We start from the raw sequence: 20,167 nt of genomic DNA on the forward strand, positions 1-20,167 counted from the left end.
ATCAGATAAAGCCTAACATAAGTAAGTTGTTTCAGGCAGTGTATAATGCTGATTTGAATTGCCATTGTACGTCTGAGATGTGTCTTCTCTATCATTAAAGGGAATATACTTGGGGAGGCGTTTTCTGTTATCTTTATGAAAATGCACACATCTTCAGAATAGCACAGGTTTTTGGTTTTTGGTTTTGTTTTGTTTTTTTGAGAAGGATAACTGTGTCAAAGAATTGCCTCTGTGCAGAAGTTTTGGTAGTTTCTGGTTATCCTGTATGTTCTCTATAGATACATACATGCTTCTTTCAGTCCTTTCTTCTTCCAAATTTGATCCCTCTTTTCAATTTTCAGTGTAGTTTCATCTGTGAAGTTGACCTTGAAAAACAAATGTATGTTCTCTCTGTGATGGAATTTCAGACACGTTAGGAGGCAGGGCTGGTCAACAGTGAATTTTTACATCCACACTGAGTTCCATATTGGATTCAAGGAATGAATGGAGCGATCTTAGCATGGGAGAAGGCTGGGGGAGCAAAGCAGAATCTTTAGCTCTGTCCTATGTGTTTTGCAATTATTCTTACTGAGAATGTTTAGGGGTGGGAGTGGAGGGTGAGACTGTGAGTACTCAACTACTGTAGGCTGCAGAAACCTTGTTCTACCATAATGGAGAGTGTACTCTGGCTTATGCTTACACAGCTTAAAAAGCAAAACTTCAGTTTAAATAGATTTGTTTTCCTGAAGCAGACTGTTAGAATTCAGTGGTCCAAAAGGTAGAATTGCACTTCAAAATGGATGAAGAAATTCTGATATATTGTTTTGACAACTCTGTGCGAATCTTAAGAGTCATAAGGAGCTTAAGACAAAGCCAAATGCACTCAGGTGCAAGGGGAAAGTTTAAGGTTAGTAGTGTTCTATTAACTTTGTATTTCTGATTTCTGAGACAGGTTTTTTTCAGATGTCCTGGTTTTCCAGTTGTCACACACGTGATGTATTTCCAGCCTGCATCCTGAGCACATTACATGCACTGTTCGCATTTTTCTCCTATTCTCCTGTAAAGCAACTTGCTTAAACTTATCTCCACTATAGCAAATCACAGATCCTGATCACTAGGAGGAAGCACCTGTACATTCTGTTTTTCAGTATAAAGGGCCATCACATAGATGTCTCCAGCTGCAGAACTTAGAACTTCTGTAAAGCTGTAGCTTTTGCTTTTAGATGAGCTCCTGTGTGGTTGCTGGTTTGTCTGGGCCTCTTCTGGTTTTCTGATGGAAGGATAAAGATGTAAAAATCAGTATCTTCACGGCTTTGACTTCCTTTTGCTGCAGGATTCTTGAACCCGAGTTTTAACCACTACACTGACGGTATTTTCAAATGTCATTACCTGACTATAAATCATCTGTTTCATTGGCACTTGTGCTTGCTGATGAGCTCTAAAAATACTTGCTTACTTCCTTAAGTTGTTAAAAGTGGCTGTTAATGATGCTACTTGGCTTTGGACAAAATGATTAAAACGAGAAGGCAACTCATTTTGTTTTATCTGAGATTAAAACAGAACAGAATATCCTGAGTTGAAAGGGACCCACTGGGACCCTGGAGCCCAGTTCCTGGCTCCACACAGCACCACTCCAAATCCAAACCCTATGTCTGACAGTGGTGTCCAATTGCTCCTTGAACTCCAGTACTTGGAGCTGTGCCCAGTGCCCTGAGCAGCCTGTTCCAGACCCACTGTCTTCTGGTGCAGAACCTTTTCCTAGTATCCAGTCTGAATGTAGTGAAAAAAAAAAAAAAAGATGTATTGAGAGGGAAAGGAAAAGCTTTCAGCTTTTTGTTTTGGGAGATGCAAAGTTCTCCTTCCTTTTTGTTCTGCATAGTCAGTTGTAATTATTCTAGTGGTTGCATAATATGGTGTCCGATGATGTACTGCTGGGTTTGCTTCCTGTATGACGGTGATTACTGGTAATCACATTGGAGAGAAGTTCTGATTGTTTCCTGAGCATCTGTTCTCAAAGAAATTTAATCACTGTTAAATCTACTGGATTTGAGTGATCATGCAAGCTGAACATCAGTTAAAAGTAAGTTGAAAAATGGAATGGGACTAGGCATCTAATTTCTTTCTGAAACACTCACTGCTTACAAAATAACACTAAATATAGCCAGATGTGATCTAGTATATCTAGGTTTTTGTGTTGCACAATCCTGACTCCTCTGAACTCACTGGAATGATGTGAATTTTTCCTTTTTAAGTAGCAGTGAGGGAGAATTAGACAGTTAGTGTGGCTCCAGCGAGGAAGGAGATCAAGTCCCTTCCTCAGAGGATAGTGAGACATGGAGACCAATCTAGATCCTGGAGATCAGACTTCAGGGTGAGAGGCATGCGGAGTGTGAATGGTAGGGCAAGATCAGGTGCTGTGTAGGGGGACACTGAGGTAAATCCAGCTGGGCAGTGGTGCATACAGAACAACTTTTCTTTGCTCATCGTTTAAGAAACTGCTTGCTTATGTGCACTTAAAGGAAATTCTCTTGTACATCACAGTTCGGGTCGAAAGTCTCATTCTCCCATTACCTCTGAGCTTGGCTGCCTTGTGTTCTGCTTTCTGGTGAGCTCTACCATTAGGAACTGTTTTCCTTCACATCACATGTGCGTTACCTAGTGTGTGGATAGGCTGACCAGCGACATTGCAGACCAAGCTTGGTTTTTTCATATATGTAATGTGAAAGTTACATATAATCTATATAGCTATAAGTAGATACATAGAAAATGTAGCCAGTTAGATACTTGCTTTAGAAGCTGACCCTACTTGAGGACCTGTGACTTCCTGTTGTACCTCCATAATGCCAGTAGAGGGAGTAGTTAGTCAGCTAGCCCAGCCCAGCGTCGATTTGAGGCCATTGGAGTAAATGAAAGTACTGTGTTTGAAAAGTACCATTTTTCTCATCTCCTTCTCTGTGGGCAACATTAATCGTTCTAATGCTCTTACTGAGCCATTCACAGGAGTTTAACCTGTGCTATGGATGCAGAGATAGCAGAGATATACCTTGTGTATAACTTAGTATAAATGGTTTTGCATACTGTTCATAAATTTTACTTCCTTTTTCTAGGAATGGGCCTTAACAAAGGACAAGTCAGTGAAACACATGGATTTGTGCCTTACTGTTGTGGACAGAGCACCTGGTTCACTAATAAAACTTCAGGGCTGCAGGGAAAATGACAGCAGACAGGTCAGTATGTCCTGAGTACAGTCTGTGAACAGTGGGAAAACCAGGGCTGTGAATGAGAGTGCAAAAACATGCATTCGTGTCTGTATTCTGTTCTAAAGATTCTACTCTTTGCTCTGCATCATTCTTTGCATACGTAAAATTTGGATACATAACATCTAGCAGAGCAGCAGGAATAATTTTGTATATTGATCTTTCCTTTTTATAAACCAGTGACAATCTTATGATAACGTATAGAGCTGTTATCTCAAAATTGGCATTATATAAAGGTTTCACCCAGCAGCTCTGTTGTGTGACAGTCTTCAACTGTCCCATCCGTTTTCTGAAATAAAATATGTGTTCCATGATGTATATTTGAAAGGCCTTCAGTGAAGTTTGAAGATAACATAGTCTGTCTCAGGAGGGTGGGTTAGCTTTCCTTTCTTCTTTTCAGCCGTGACCTGTTTATAACAGTGCTAGACTCCATTGCTAGACTCATTAATGCAGCAGTGCTACTTCATCTATTTCCCATGCCTGAGGAAGATCGCATTCGCAGACTCGTATCATCTTTTTGTTGCTGTCAGTTGTCATGTAACAGTTCTGCTTCTGCTAAGTCATCAGTTCTGATTTTCTGTTACCTTCCTTGTTTCCGTATTTCAATATTTGCAAACAGAAACATTGATGTTTTGAAGAAGAAAAAATATTCTTGCTACTTTTCAGATAAAGAAACCAAGGAGGCAATATTTTCTTGATAAGGCTTAAAGGCGAAATTCAAAGAAAATACAACAGAAAATCTTTTAACATCTTACAGTTTGTATTTACTCTGTCTGTCCTTGGCATCACCTTGGGCAACAGTGCTTCTGACAGCACAGACCAACCAGTTGACATCTTTATAACTGAAAGGCACCTGACTGATTTCTAGATTTCTCCAAGCTTGCCTTGATTGTACTTTTCGCTGCTTTATGTTCTGAACTGTAGTAGTAGTGATATTGGGGATGGGTTTTGTGGCTTACTTTCTTCCTCACACTAAAGGCTTTGGAAAGTCAAATATGGTGTGACAGCATATTTGAGAAGTGCTGAAGTAGAAGAAAATGATTTGGTGTATTCTGTATCTCGTGCAGTGCATTAGCTGAAAGAACAGTTGCTTTGTCAAGGCTTTCTATAACGTACATACCCTTAATCAAGGATTGTCTAAACTGCATTATTGCAGTATTCACATCTCTCCTAAGCACAAGCCAGAAAAGCACATGAAGATTTAACTTGATGGGATATAGAATGCATTTTTTTCCTGATTTTTACAGCTTAACTTTGTTCTCTCTTCCAGAAATGGGAACAAATTGAAAGCAACTCTAAACTGAGGCACGTTGGCAGCAACCTCTGTCTAGACAGCCGAAATGCCAAAAATGGTGGTCTCACTGTTGAGATCTGCAGTCCTTCTTTATCACAACAGTGGAAATTCACACTTAATCTGCAGCAGTAGAACTTACAAGCAAAATGCTGTTTCAACTCATAGACATCGGGCAAAGTTTTGATTGAATTACTGATGTATTTCTTAAAACTTTCCACGGAACTTATATACCTCAGTATTCCATCTTTATCTGAAAGTAGGAGAGTGCTGAAGCGGACACCAGGGAACAGGTGGACTCGGAGCACTGCAAAGATTTCACTGAACGTGGCTGCAGCACAGCTCCTTCTTGGTGTGAAGACTTTAACAGTTCCTTTCTGTCTTCAGTTACATACTTGCACAGCAGATAACTAACTCTAGGAACAACTGATGTATGATAGAAAAAGGATCTTGAAAAACACCTGTGGGGAACAGGGTCTGGGAGGGAGGGTGGGAAAAATTACCAGGAGAAGATCATTTGAAATCTCCATTGACATAGAAATGCATTGTTTGTTTGTTGTTTCCAAAAACAGAAGTGTCATTTTGAACGTTTTTTTTTTTTTTCCTGTGTGTACTTGGTAATTTGAATATGAACTTTTCTATGATGGACTCTAAATATAAATATATAAAATATATATATTGCCAGCTCCCAATGATTTATATCGATTTTCATCACCCTATAATTATCAACGAAGTCATTGACGTATGTGTAACCAGAAATTGGATCAAAATGCTAGAAGAGTGGATCTTAATGAAGGTGCGGATTTTGTGCTGCTGAGTATGATGTCCGTGCTAACACTGGATGCTTTTGCTTTGCAAACTGGATCTACTTTTTGAAGCTTCGCCCTCACTGGAGATCATGAAACTCAGGAGGAGAAAGAAAACAGCAGAATAAGCCAATGCATCTGCACAGATGATTGCTCAGATTGTTTATTCCAGCTTGGAAATTCATTACATGTGCTCTGGATATCGTTAATCTTGTACTTGATATTTGTGTTGATGATTTCTGTAATATTATGTCCTGAAATACTTCTCTTCATTACAAAATTGTACGAGTGGTGCAGATCTTGCACAGATGCAGCCATGTGGGTTCAGCATAATTTTATTCTGGGCCCTCATCATAACAAAAATTTCCTTGTCTCAAACTCCCCTCTTGAGTTCTGAGAGTAAGATGGAAGGAAACGTCACCGTTGGCAGCATGAGGTCTGAATTTTAATTTGCAAGGATGAGCAGTTAGGTAATATCTCTGAATTGCACTTACTTAATTTATAGGCCTGCTACTGGGTAATTTTCTTTCTTTTTTTTTTTTTTTTTGTTTTGTTTCATTATATGGGGCTTTGGGGTGGATTCAGGTTTGGCTCTGGGAATCAGTCTGGATGCCAGCAGATCCTATGTGGTGTTTTTCACCATAGAGCCTGTGTGTTTTACAGAGTCAACTCAGCTGATGTCATTTTTATATTAAAATAATCCTGTCGAAGTTAAATCAACTTTGACCTGTACTTTCTTATGTTTGCATAGACTATGTACTTTTTTATTAAAATAAATAAATAATTAAATGCTTGAATGAGCTTTTAAAATGAAAAATGAATAAGTAGTTTCAGCACTGATAAAAGTGACACAGCATTGGTGCGAGGGAAAAAAAGAAAAAAAAAGGAAAAAAAAAAAGAAATAGTGCAGGCCTGCAGTGTCAGGAAGTGGTTTTGGTAAGATATGGATCTTGGGGAAAAATGTAAGAGTTGATCACAAGGAGACGAAAAACATCTGCTGTACTGTATAACTCCAGTACAGTCCCCTCTTTCTTTGATTCTGGAAGTAGAGCAGTTCCTGATTCTTCAGTTTCCTTTGGCTGCATCTATATGTTAGATATAGAGGTGGTACTCAGTGGTCAATGACTCTAATTATGCCAGTCAGTGTGCCACAAATATCTTGTGTCTCTGGAGCTATGACCTGCAAGTATCTGCATACCTTTTGGATGTAGACATTAAATCCAACTTCTCCCATCCATCTGACTTCTTTTTTTTTTAATATGTGGGTAATTAATGCTTTTTCTTTTTGTTCTTCACAGTCTATTTTTCTTAAATCTAGCCTGTTTTAGAGGCCATGCAGTGGGTAAACTAGTTTCCATCTTTTTGTCTCTCCCTATCTGTAGCCTTTTAACCTTGCTGAGAACTTGAAGAACATGATTCATAACATAGCAGTAGATTTCTGAATATTCTGGAGAATAAATGCTGAAATGTGGGCTCAGCAGCAAACCAGTTCTTGAGGTTTTGGAAAACAGAATTTAGAAGGAGAAAGCACTCAGCTTCTACCGTGGATACTTCCACTTGCAACTTTGATCATAGTAAACATAATGCTCAACTGAGATCAGAAGTTGCAGCTCTGAACATTGGCCTCTTAATTCTGAGGTAGAATTGGAAGAAAAAAATTGTATTCCACCTCTTAAGTCTTTAATGTTAAATGGTATCATATAAAGTAGGAATATTTTCACTAATTCCCCGTGGATGCTGTGCACAGGGGCTTTAGTACAGGAGCTGTATGTTAAAGACAGCATTACTTTTCTTTGAGAGAACAGACAAGTGTTATCCTTTTGTTATGTTTACATGACAGTGTGCCAAAGTTAATTACTGTGATTTAAAAATATTTAGGAAATTGGCCCATGTGAAAGATAAATTAAGAGCCCTTGAAGCAAATGGTGATGGAATCTTCTGAGAACTTTTCTTACCGTCTTCAGAGCAAGAATGGTGATGTTGTTTGTTTTGCAGATTTTCAAAACTTAGTTTGGAAACTGTTTTTTCAGTTGGTTTGAAAAGTCTGCTGTACAGAGCTTGTACTTTGTTCATTTTATAGATGGAAACCATCCTTGAAAAATTGTTTAACTTAAATAAAGAAGAATGCTTTATAGATAAATGTGTGGTGGTTGATGCAATTAAGTAAAACCAAGGAGTCTGCCTGAAGCTTGGTTCTGTAATTGTTATAAAAATGTGTGTACATGAATATATATTGATATTTAAGAAAAGAGAATTTGTATTTAATACGATAGCTTTGAGGAAATTCTTATTTTCAAAGCTGTTTCCCATTGGGTGAATTTACTCTGACAGTAGTTACCTGAAAATACGTGGTTAAGGCATGTCCCTCACTCTGACCCAGTTAGATCTGATCTTCTCAAGACTAATGCTGTCCCTCTTTTCACTTCCAGAAAGTGCTGTTCCAAGCATGGCTTACTTCAGCCTGGAGGGACTCGAGGAAGATGATGGCAACAATGGCTCTTGTAGTTGATTGGCATGCCTGTCCTCATCTGCTCACATCATGGAATGTGCCCAAAGAAGGGCAGCAAAGCTGGTGAGGGGTCTTATGGGGAGTGGCTGAGAGATGTGTTATTATTTGGTCTGACGAAGAGGAGGCTCAGGGGAGACCTTACTGCTCTCTACAACTCCCTGAAGGGAGGTTGTAGTGGAGGTCAGCCTTTTTTCACAGTTAACAACGATAGGATGAGAGGTAATGGCCTCAAGTTGAATCAGTAGAGGTTCAGTTTGGATATTAAGAAAAATATAATCTCTGGAATAGTGGTGAGGCAGTGGCACAGGCTGCCCAGGGAGTCAGTGGATTCACCATCCATAGAAGTGTTCAAGAACCATGTGTATGTGGCACTGAGGGACATAGTTAATGGGCATGGTGGGGATGGGCTCACAGTTGGACTAAATGATCTTAAATGTATTTTCCAATCTTAATGATTCTGTGAGTCTATGTTTCTCTTTGTGCTTAATCAGAGATTTCTTTTGTATGCTGGGCGGTAATTCAGATGTCTGTAGTGCTCTTGAGGAAAGGTCTGAAATACTCTCTAAAACAAAACTAAAAAAGACACCTTTTTAAAAAAAAGTATTTTTTCCTGGGGGGCAAGAACCTCACAGGTGTAGTTTAGAGAACTTTCAAATGAAGTGACACAGTGGCCCAATTGGGAAGGGGGCAAATTCTCCATAGCAGGTGATGGAAAGCTGTGAATGTGAGATCTTCCTCTTGTGGGCTGCAGTTGGGACACAGTACCTGATTACAACATTTCTGTGATAGATGTGGGCTGCAAATCCAACAACTATGACAGGGTACAGTGCTGTCCAGGAGGATAAGTAGAAGAATGGATGAAGTTAAAATCACAGCTTAGACATTTTATCCAGTTTGTGAGGCTCAAATGAGCTTGAGGCACATCCTTCTTTTCTACTCAGCAGCATATGGAACTAGAACACTTGCTCCTGCTCTAAGAAACCTAGGTTTGCAGTTAGCCCCAAGGACTTATCAGCTAGAATAACCTGCAGAGGCATTTATAGGAAAGATATAAATGCTTTAATTGTACTGACAGGAGGATTTTTGCCTATCAAGCTGTAGGGAAGCAGAATTCTTTGGTGTAAGCTTACTCTCCCTGTGTGTTGGAAGTAGGAGACTAGTTGTCACCCTTCAGAAAGTTTGAATGAAATCTAAATGGAATCTTCTATCAAGAAAATAGACCACTGATTAATATTTATGGTTGGAAAAATAAAATTGCCTTGTCAAACTGCAGTGAACAGAAGAAAACACCTTGTATTTACAGATTGTATTTGAGAATTCAAATGAGGGTTCTCCATCTTAAATGCCTTTTGACACCTCTGAGCTGACAGGTAATACTAGGAAGCAATTAGGCTTCTGGGGGTAGTACCTTTGTAATCTAATCCAGTGATAAATGCAGAAGTCTGTCTCATGTCTTTGTAGAGCCTTAGGCTTTCTCTGTGGGTGCTTTTCCCAGTAAGCTGCTTAATGTAAGAATCTGAACTGTCCAGCAATTTTTGTATTCCTTCTGACTAAAACTTAATTGTTTCCTTTGCATTATTTTCAAATATATATCAAAGTTTCTCAACTATTGTAACTTTCTGGCTGGAATGTCAGGTCATGTTTTTTCGCCTGTTTGTGTGGGTGGATTTTCTGTTTGCCCATCACTATGCTCACAGTCAGATATTTACACCATTTTTATAAGGGAACATTAAAACTTTTTTTCTTCACGTTTAAATAAAATGTATTTTAAATATATAATTCTCAAGAGGATCCCTGACAGTACATAACTGAATACTGAGAGATTATAATGCTAAACTGCTCGAGATAAGGGTGGTTGTCTTAGTTGAAGTGAGTCCTGTAGAGTACTGTCCAATTCCTGCCTGGAATAGGACTACCATAACCTTAGTTAATTTTAAGTTACATTTTTATATATGAAAAAGTCTACACTGTTTTATTTGTATTTATATTAAATATAGATATGCTATAGATTCGTGTGATCCTCAGTTGCATGCATTGCTCTCCTCATCCAGACTGAAATACAATGAAATATTTCACAGCAGTAATTACAGAATGCTCTAACAAGAGGCTTATTCCTGTACAGAATGACTTCAAGTGAATAGAAGCCATTAAAAAAATATAGTCTGGGATAATAGGCTGTGATTACAGATTGAGCAAAAATGTCAGAGTTGTATCTCTTGTTAGACTGCACATTTTATTTACAACTTATCATCCAGCAGCTATTTTAAGATCTGCCAGTAATCAAGCTGAAAAATTGGGAATTAAGTCAGAGCACAGATGTTCTCTCTGTACGCCCCTCCAAGAGGTTGTTGGATGAATGGGTGCAAAATACTCTTTTGACTGGATTTGATTTCTTGCATAGAGAGCTACAATATGCTCCTATGCTGCAGGACGAGGGACCTGTTTGATTTCAGTTTATTTCTACCAGCAGATGTATGACGTTGTTTTAATTAAAAGAGATCTTGAAATAGGAAACACCTATGTTTACTGCCATGCTCACATTATTTAAACCTTGCCTTTGGAAGTTGGAATTTTTAGGTAAAAATAGAGGGTTAGAAAGTGATACTGAGTGCTATGCCCTGGTTGCCTGGTGAGAACTATTTCTGCAAAATGTACTTCTTAACATTTGTGCTCCTTGTCAAGAAAATTAGCAACACTGAAATGCTAAAGCACTTTGCCCATCCTGTGGAGCTGTGGGACCCATCAGCTGTATTTCCCCTCCTGGTCATCACAGGACATCACATCACCTTGGGTACCAGTTTGTCTCTGTCTTGTACTGACGCATGAGTTAGCAAACACTCATTAGGTATGCTTTGTAGTGAGCTAATGTGGAGCATAAAGAAGGTTGCAAAAATAAATAAATAAATAAATAAATCATGGGAAGAGCTCAGTTGTTCCTTTCAGTGGCTGCAAGCCATTAGAGTTTGGCTTAACTAGATTGCAAATCAAACCCTTTGTTTTTTGAGTGAGCCTGAGTGTTGGGATGTTCTTTTTTTGCTTTCCAGTGGAGATGACTTCTGTGTAGTGTTTTTTTTTTTTTTTTTAATGATTACAATTTATTACCAAAACAGCCTTACTGCTGGTATCAGAGTGACAAGTTGGGAAGAGAGAAGGGAGAGCAAGGGATAGGAAGGAAACGTTTTGTTAAGTTAGATCCAAACCTCGCTTTTAGCATCAGGTTTATATTTAGTGGGGATTTTAGCTACTGGGAAGGGGCTTGACTCTCTCATTGAGACAATCTTGAGAAAGAAAATGTTACACCTTGAATGCAATTTGTATTTTGTATGATATGGTGCACACCGTAATGGTGTTGGACTCTCTGCCAACTGCTCTCAGAATTATATTAAGGTTTTAATTTGGCTTTTTCTATTGAAAATTGTAGGAGCTATAAAAGAATATGATGCTGTATTCTTGTAGTAGGCAAGGGTGGAAGAAAAGTGAAGTGGAAGCATCAGAGAAAGCAAAGTGAGATGGTATGGAGAAGCAGCTGCAGGTCAAATTTACCTCTAAGGAAATGAGTGTCCAAATTTCTTCTGTCTGAACCTAAACTTCCTATTAGTCAGGCTGACCTAGGTGGGCACACATGGAAACTGTGTTCAGGGAAGAGGAAAAAAACAAGAGAAATCTTTATTTCCTTCTTCCAGAGTAGTATTGCTTACAGCACTGTTGAATGTGTTTCAGGGACAGTACATTTGTAAATTAAGATAAAATAAGATGTGACTGTCCTGCGTGCTACAGCATAAGCTCTGACTTCTTCAGCAATGGTATCTGTGCCAAGTCCTCAGCTTCTTTTTGGATGTGATCTCAGAGAAAAAAACATTCAGTTTAGATATAAAACACTGAATACAATTTTCAGAAGTGTTTAGGACAGTATTTAATGATAAAATTTAGGCAGTTAAGCATCATGGGAAGTCAATGATTTTGAGAATTAGGAAATCTCATTCTCCAGCTGATCTAATTCTTTTTTTCTTTGTCAGCTATTCCAGTAGAAGATTGTTTTAATGACTAATTGTTTCCAGGCTGAAATTCTAGCTTCAACTCCCAGCCATTTTGTCTGCTAATTAAGTTTCATCTCTCAGAATATTCTTCGTTATATCAGAGCTTCTGGAATCTGATCCTATCATCTCTTAGCTCTTCCCCTTATGGGCTGAGCCCAGCAGCAAACAGGCTTTGCAGATCACCAGGTTTTGCTCCATCTGGGCAGATGGAGGGGTGATGAGGTATGACTGTCCTCCTGCTCTGGCAAAAGCAGAATTAGGTCCTTACAGCTGTTACCTGTCAGATGTCCATTGATGCTGACCATGCGTGTCATACTTTGGAATTGGTAATAGAGACAGACAGGTCTTAGTGTGCTCTGAGAATCTTTGAATCAATGATACCAAGGGGATGGCAGATCTTCCTTGACTTCCAGCAAATCCAGCACAGTGGAATAAATCAATGTTCAGGCAATAAGGCAGGTTTGTGTGTACATGTGCAAGCAATAAACAAAGCATTGTTGGATGCCCAGGAGCAGCATTTGAATCTCAGGCTACTGATAGGAGCTGGTGCTTCTCAGGGCTGTCAGTTTGTTTAGGGAACATCCCCCAAAATTATTCTTGTCCACCTGCAACCTATGACATATTGTGTTTCCTGCTTTTCTGAACTAGATTATGTGCTGGAATAGATTAAAAAATATGTTCATACAACATGTTGGTAAACCTGTAAAGGTGTGAAGAAAAGACATCAAAAGGTAGTCTCTAAATCAGAGATTGATGGGAGCTCAGAGGGCAAGTGGAGGAAATAGTACTGTGTTAATCTCATTCCTTTGATCCTTCCTTAAGCACTTGCTGCTGTTGAAGTTTGGATGCTGAGTTAGATCATCATTTGATCCCTGCTGGCTAACGGTTTCCAGCTGAAACACCTTGGGTAGCTCATATCACAGGTGGACAAATATGTGGATGCACTGAGAACAGCGTGTGAGTGCATCTCCAGGAATGTGCAGGGCGGCTGTGCTGATCGAGCATGGGAATAAGAACTGAGCAGCTGGTGTATGATGTGTTCTGTAGAGAATCCCATCTCCAGCTCTTGTTTCAAATTAGCTTTCTTTTGCTACAGTTTACCTGCAAAGTCATCTGCTTAACATCATGCATAAAATGTGAATGAAGGGGTGGACGATTTTGATATTACAATGGCATACAGCTGCAGAAAGTTATTTAAATTTAAGGCTTTCATCTGGAAGGATGAAAAAATAAGCATAGAATAGGTCAGGAAAATAACTTTTTATATTATTATTAATAGAAATCTAAAGCCTTTAGGGATCAAATGCCGCATGCTACTTAAAGAATTTTCTGCCTATCTAACATAACTGCAGATATAGGGGGTAAAAAAGCTGGCATTTTCAATAGCATCTTGGGTAAACACAGCATCTTTGACATTCTGGTGTCTGCTCATTGCACAGTCCCAAAGGATAGGCTTCTGAAGAAAACAAATTTTTATAGACTACTGAAAACATGCCATGGAATTTTCCACTAGCATGAATGCAATGATCTTTGCTATGCATCTGAATTTGGACCTTGCAGTGCTTGGAGAGAGGCTTGTATGAATTTCTCAATATCCTCACTCGGCACAAAGAAGAGTCTTGGTTGAAGATACGGTAGTGGTAGGATAGGATGAGAGGTAATGGCCTTAAATTGTGACAGAGGAAGTTCAGGATGGATATTAGGGAAAATTTCTTCTCTGAAAGAGTGGTGAGGCATGGGAATGGGCTGCCCAGGGAGGTGAGGAGGTTACCATCCCTGGACGTGTACAAGAACAACACTGAGGGACATCATTTAGTGGGCATGGTGGGGGTGGGCTGATGGTTGGACTAGATGATCTTAGTTGTCTTTTCCAAACTTAACGATTCTATGATTTGTTACCTTGTGCTCCATCGCAAGATAAAAGGTGATAAAAAGCAGTGACTTGTTCAACCAGAGAACTGGCTGCACTGAGAGATGTGGTGGCAACCAACCCCACCGTTTTTGTTGTTTTGTCACTTGTTTTGTGACCCATTTCATGTGGATGATGTGATGCTCTCTGCCTGTGCCACACAGAACTGAGCCTGGCAGAAGTGAGCAGTTCCCTCAAACCAACGACCGCAGAGTGACTTTCCTGAGAAGAAAGAAAAGCATCCATTTTAAGATACTGTTCTTCCTCACAAAGTTATTTACATCTGGCAAAATTAGAGGCCATTTCACAGGGTGACACAGAGGACGTGTCCAAGCCCAGCTGAAGCTGATCGCTGGGCCCCTCTGAGGCAGCTCACTGTGCTCTGACCGTGTCTGAACCTTTGGCCTCTCTCACAGGGAAGACTACGGTGTGCCTGGGCAGCTCAGCTCTGAGTCAGCGCTTGGAGCACGAGCTTCCTGAGGAAAGCCAGAGATGGCAGCAGGACAAGTTCCCTGCTGGTTCCCGTGTTCCGGTTTCCTCTTCTTGGCAGAACAGAATTTGATTTTTCTCACCATTACAGGCTGTGAAGAACAGCTCTTAAATTAGCCCTGAGGAGGTGGAAAGGTAGAAGTGAGCTCACTGCGGGGAGCTGGGTTTGACGCATGCACCAGGCACACATTCTACCTGACCCGACTGATCAGCTGTGCTGCATGCAGGTTCCTCTTTTCGGTTTGTTTTTGTTTTAATTAATTTCTGGCCACTGTGCCAAATGCTTGTCCTGCATCTTTCCAGCTGCTGCTGTGCAGTTAGTGGCGATCCTTGGCCAGATCCCAGCTCAGGTGGCGCAGCTCCATTTTGGGAACACCCCATGGATCTCAAGGCCTGTATAAGGGCATGCAGCAGCCAGCACTTGCCAAATGTCTCCTGGGGAGCCAGACAGGGCTGATGAGCTGGGTCTGTGTGCAGACAAGGAGTTGATAAGGGTGTGAGGTGTGTGAGGTGGTACTCTGAGTGCCCCTCCAGGGAGAGACTGGGTTTCCTCAGCACCCAGCACGGCAGAGCTTTGGTGTTGCTCCAGAGGGAGAAATGCCCTCAGGTGCTTCAGCCTTTGTGCAGAGCCACACAGCACAGCCACAGCAGCAAATCAGTGCTGGGTTTTGTTAACGAAATGAGAAACTGGGTTAAGTACCTCAGGCGATGCAATCCCAGGGGCTGCTGTGAGGCTGTCATTGCTGGAGAGGCTGTCAGCTGCAAAAGGGCAATGCTGCCTTGCAACAACAAACCTAACAACATTATAAATAACTCCTTGTTACAAGAAAATAAATGGCAAGATTAAAAATTGTTTTTCTGCCCTAGTTTTCTTCCTTTGGGGCAGCAACAGAGCAATTTGGCTTTCTGCAGGGGCCAAAAGCAGCAAAAAGAATGGGCAACAGGCAGGGCAAGCACGTAGGGGAGGAGAGAGTTGCATGAGCAATAGAAAGCTGGTGCTGGCTCCTGTTGGGTCTACTCAGGTGCCTACATTCAGGGTGCACATGCTTCTTCCAGGTCAGGGTGAGGGCAGATGTATTTCATGCAATGTGAAAGTAGCTTCTAAAACCACTGTAGTGCACAATACCTTGAAATTGACCGCTGTCACCACAGGTGAGTGCTGCTGAATGTGTGTGACATGTAACTGCCTGGTAGCTGCTTACTGTGCTAGCCCTGACCCCTGAAGGGAATACAGAGGTTTAGTGACTGGTTTGAGTCCAATTGAAGTGCCTTTCAGATGCATCAGAGCACAGCTCCTGGCTACAGCAACACATTTTCTTGATTAAAAGTGCTGGAGCCTCTCATATTTTAATCTTTTTGTTGAACCTGACTTGCAGTATTTAATAGCTCTGGTAGTGGGTCACCATCTGTATTTGGTTTAATAAATGCTTGATGTTATCTGTTGTCCTCAAGGATAGAAACTGTGGATTTCTGCAGTGAGTGACATTTTTGAAACTGCTTTTCTGAGCAGTGCCCCATCTGCACTACATTAATCATAGAATAGGATTTGGGATGTCTGTCTCCAGTGCAGAAATGGTATTGGACCAGGTGGTGAGTTGTTGGGCACAGCAAAGGAGATGAATCGGGCACAAGGAGAAGTGAAACAGCAGTCAAAAACAGAGGAAAGCTGACACCAATAGAATTACCTTTTTCCTTGCAAGTGTTGGGTGAAGGCTTCTGTGGTTGGGTGGGGACACAGTTGCTTGTTTGTAGAGTAGCCTCTTCTGCTTGAATGTTCAAGTGACAATACATGCACATGTACATTAATTTCTGTTTGATTTTATCTCCAGCAGTTTGTGTTAAAAGGCTTTGGGGTATAGACAGACCAGCAGGCAATGCACCTCTCCAGCTTGTGAAATAATTCCAGCATGGCTGGCTGCAGATGCTGATCTCACAGCAAATTAAAGGAAGGTCTCCCCCCTCCCTGCATTCCCTCACAGAGAGTGTATTATTTTGAATTGTGTCTGGCTGCTAGAAGCTTGATAAGATTTTCTTTTTATTTATTTTAAATATTGTGTGTCTGTCTAAAAGAGATTCGCGTTTTCCTTTGCTGTTTCCTCCAATGACAGTGACATGCTGTGATTCTGCCTTGTTCTTCTTGGCCAGTTCCAATCTGGCAGAAGGAATATCTGACTCTTAATTTAAGCTTGAAATCCAGCTCCAAGTTGTGAAAGTATAAATGAGAATATCTTGACTTGTTGCACCTTGTTGTGTTCACGTGACCACTGGTTCCAGCTGCACTGGGGCAAGGGCTGTGCAGTGGAAGGAGAGTTCGCCTGCTTAGGGCTGGCTATCCTCCTCCTGGTCTGTGGGCTGTGAATTCCCAGTGAGTCTGAGGATTTTCTTTATTACTCTTCTTGCTTTTGGAATGAAGACTGGATTTGGGGTTTCCAGGCAAAACCTTTAGCAGGAAATGGGTGATGTCAGCACAAGCACTGTTGGGAAATTGCATTCATTCCTGGGAAGTGGGAATAGTAGAAGAGGGAGAAAAGTCCCTAGCAGTTCCGAGGGCCAGAAGGTGCACTTGCATGCAAGTGAACTGCAACATTTGGACAATAGTGGAGGAGTGGTGTAATAAAAGATATGGGGAAAAGACAGAGGTCACAGAAGGAGAAGAAGAGGAGGGAACGAAAGATGGTGAAGTTAGGGATGCTGAAATACAGCTGGGGCACAGCTAGGCAGAGGTGCCCCCATAAGGGCCCTCCAGCGTTGGAACTGTTTTTTTCGTGCTGACCCCAGGGTCCTACATCCCTTTTCTCAATTCTCATCACCCTTTTCCTTTCTTAAACCCTCGATGCCGAAGATGAAACTGTTGCTGGCTGTGCATCTGTCCTGCTCTGTAATCAGAGGAAACTGGAACACGGAAATGGTCCGTGCAGAGCTGGGATGACTTTGCTTTGCAGGGGTCTGATGAGATGCAATTCATTAATGCATGTCAAGTGCTTTTCTGAGCCTTGGATGAAGGTGCTGAAGAAGTGCCCAGGCTCAGTGATGGCTGGGCTTTCTGCAGCGCCTGTGACTTGGCACCTCTTTCACTCTGCTCCTCTCCAGGGATGGAGAGGCAAGTCAAGCAGGATATTAGAAAGTACTGCAAAATGGAATGTTAAGTTTGGCTTAATTAAGAAAGACTACATTGCTGGAATTACGAATTGCAAATTCCTCTGAGAATAATTTAATGGGAGATTGAGTTACTGCAAGGCCTTGGCCTGATCTGAATGGATGCCATTGTTCTAAGTGACAGTGCTGAGGTTACACATGTATGTGTCTCGGTGTTAATCAGATCCTGGGTTTCATAATTTCACAAATTAAATTCCTTGTTTCATTCAATTAGTGTGCTAAAGATGACTCGTGCTGCTGCTCACAGCTCCAATGACGGAGCCTGATTACACACAGTGTTAGCTCAGGTCATGGTGCATCCAGGGACCGGTGAGCAGAGTGCTGGGAGCTGTTCTACCACAACAGAGAATTTAAAGAAATTCCCACTTGGCTCATCACAGCTAAATGTGTTGGCCCGTGTGTGGCAGGGGCCTGTGGTCTCTTTTGGTCAGCTCTGGTTCAGGGTGTCCGTGGAGTGACATACCTGTGGCACCAGGATGGCATGCTCAGGCTGCCCCTTCGGCCACCTGTCTGCTGGTATGCTGCAGAGCTCAGAGCTGCTGAATGTGCCAGACTCTCCTCCCCTTCCCTTATTGATAGTAAGGGAGCAACTTGAGAAAAACAACCACGTAATTGGGTCCATGGTGATGTTAAGTAGCTGAGGTCAAGGGATGCACTGCTGGTTGCTTTTGGTCATGTTCTACATTCACCAAAAATCCGTATTTTTCTTTGGTCAATTTAGATGCAAACTAGACTTCTTCCCATGGAAAATACTGGTTGCTAGGAAGAAATACATCATGAGCAAGGTAAAGGTACAGCAGGCACCTGACACATCCCAGCAAGAGGTTAGTGCTGAGCCGCACACACTATACAGCCTGGTCCTTGGGGTGACACAGGCGCATGGCATGGGGGAAATCTCTCCTTTAGTTGCTGGCAAAGAGATACCATAGCCTCAATTAAGTTTTCTGTTGTGAGGTTTCCGCTTCCTTTGTAGATTAGGGTTTCAACCATGTGCTAAATGATGTATTGTACTCAGTGGCCAGGTAAAGGCATCAGGTTTTTGGTCTATAGTAGTCTGAGAGTGAGAATGTGTAATTTATCTGTGGGTATTTTCTCCACATCCTTTCACCTAAACAAATTACTACAAAGCTATTCTAGAAAAGAATGAGGCAGAAAAGCAACCGGTAATATATCCGACTGTATTTCAAAGTTGCTGATTGTAAACAAACATCGTTGAAGAAATAAATTCACATGACAAGATATCAGAGTGATACTATAAATCCATTTTGTTATTGTTGCCACACTTCACATTTTTGGAACTCAGAATTTAGCTCATGGTGTACAAAACTTGTAAAAATTTATTGCAAGCGTGCCTTTGTGTAGAACAAAACCAGTGTCACAAAAGTAGTTCCCTGTCCCATGCAGAAACACAGCTGCGGATCGCTCTGTGAAGAGGTCACACACATGCATTTCCCCAAAAGACGTGGCTGTTAGAAAATTGCTCGGAGAAGAAAAGAAAAGAAAGGAAAGGGAAAGAAAAGGAAAGAAAAGGAAAGAAAAACGAAACGAAAGTAATTGCAGTGTATGCTTTACCTGTGGGATTTACATTTTCAACAGAAATCTGGAATTTTTAGGCATATGGAGCTCTGCAACAATTGCAATTGCTGATGTAAGCACAGCCCAATGGAGCTGCTTTGAAAGCATTCTGACAGCTTTGTGTTTGGTGCAGTTGCCGCATTAAATGGAATGTCACTTTAACATTTTATATATAAATTAGAATGAGATGTGGATGGGGAGATTCCTTTTCCAAATTCCCATCACTCCCATCTCTCCCATGGTACCCCCTCAGCTTCCCTTCCTCGCACTCCCTGCTCTATGACTACCAAAGTGCACAATGTCAGCAAAAGCATGGAGTGAAGCTAGCAGTGGAGTGGCTGTGCAGAGTGGCTGTATTAAACATCAGCCTTTTCTTCTGGACAGCAGGAGAAGGGGAGTGCACATGCTGATAGATAAGTTAGAAGGGATCATCTGGCTCCTTTCTTCTGCATGCTCAGCCTCTTCTGTTCCCTCTGCCTCTTCATTGCACCACTTAGCCTCACCTGTGGCAAAAATCTTTGTTTTGTTATCTCTGATCTCTCTTCAATACACGGGGTAAAGTTATTTTTAATTTCTGCACTGAAATGCCAGGCAAATATTTGGCTTATGACCAGAGGAAAAATCCAGGCTGCAAAAGTAAGTGTGAGACCTTCAATTTGTTTTCCATCAAATGAGTAACTTGGTTTCACAGAGAGATGCAAATAGTTCAGCACGTTTTGCACACACCTTGGCACAGATTAATTGAAGAAAAAGGACTACATCATAACTTTGACACCGAGTGGGTTGAGGCTCTGGACAGATGAACCTAGTGTACTGGGCTCTTTTTCATTGTTTCTAGGCTTTTTTGGTAACTAGTGAAATTGAGTGCTCTGTTTGAAATCCAGAGCGTTCTGTAAATACTTGAAGAGTAGAGGTGTTTGCAGGCTTTTTGATTCTAATGAACAGAGGTGTATGGGCACTCATCTTGCCTCTCTCTGCTTATCCAATTGGATCCTGAATGTCCCAGCCCTACAGCATTGTGCCATGCTCCTTTCCCACTAGGTTCTCCATCCAGATTCCCCAAGCATTCCAGGATTGTTGCAGTTACATCAAATGAGCACTTTTGCAGAGTAATGTTTTCACGGATAGAATTTTCGCACTACACGTTGTGTGGACCACT

The 20,167-nt window shown here is 41.2% G+C and overlaps 1 protein-coding gene across 2 annotated transcripts in view; it reads left to right on the top strand.

Annotated features, from left to right (window-relative positions):
* GALNT2 (polypeptide N-acetylgalactosaminyltransferase 2) overlaps positions 1 to 7,560 on the top strand; it is a 96,181-nt gene extending 88,621 nt beyond the window's left edge. The window contains exons 15-16 of one of the 2 annotated variants that reach the window (XM_031613729.2): positions 3,087 to 3,206; positions 4,507 to 7,558. In XM_031613729.2, the coding sequence (XP_031469589.1) occupies positions 3,087 to 3,206; positions 4,507 to 4,662 (276 nt within the window). In that variant the 3' untranslated portion in view covers positions 4,663 to 7,558. Of the gene's footprint in view, positions 1 to 3,086; positions 3,207 to 4,506 lie in introns of both variants that reach the window. The other variant, XM_090135448.1, reaches the window with a different exon arrangement.
* The last annotated feature ends 12,607 nt before the right edge of the window (positions 7,561 to 20,167 follow it).

This window comes from Phasianus colchicus, chromosome 2 (assembly GCF_987193195.1).
Source record: "Phasianus colchicus chromosome 2, bPhaCol1.hap1.1, whole genome shotgun sequence".
Lineage (NCBI taxonomy): Eukaryota > Metazoa > Chordata > Aves > Galliformes > Phasianidae > Phasianus > Phasianus colchicus.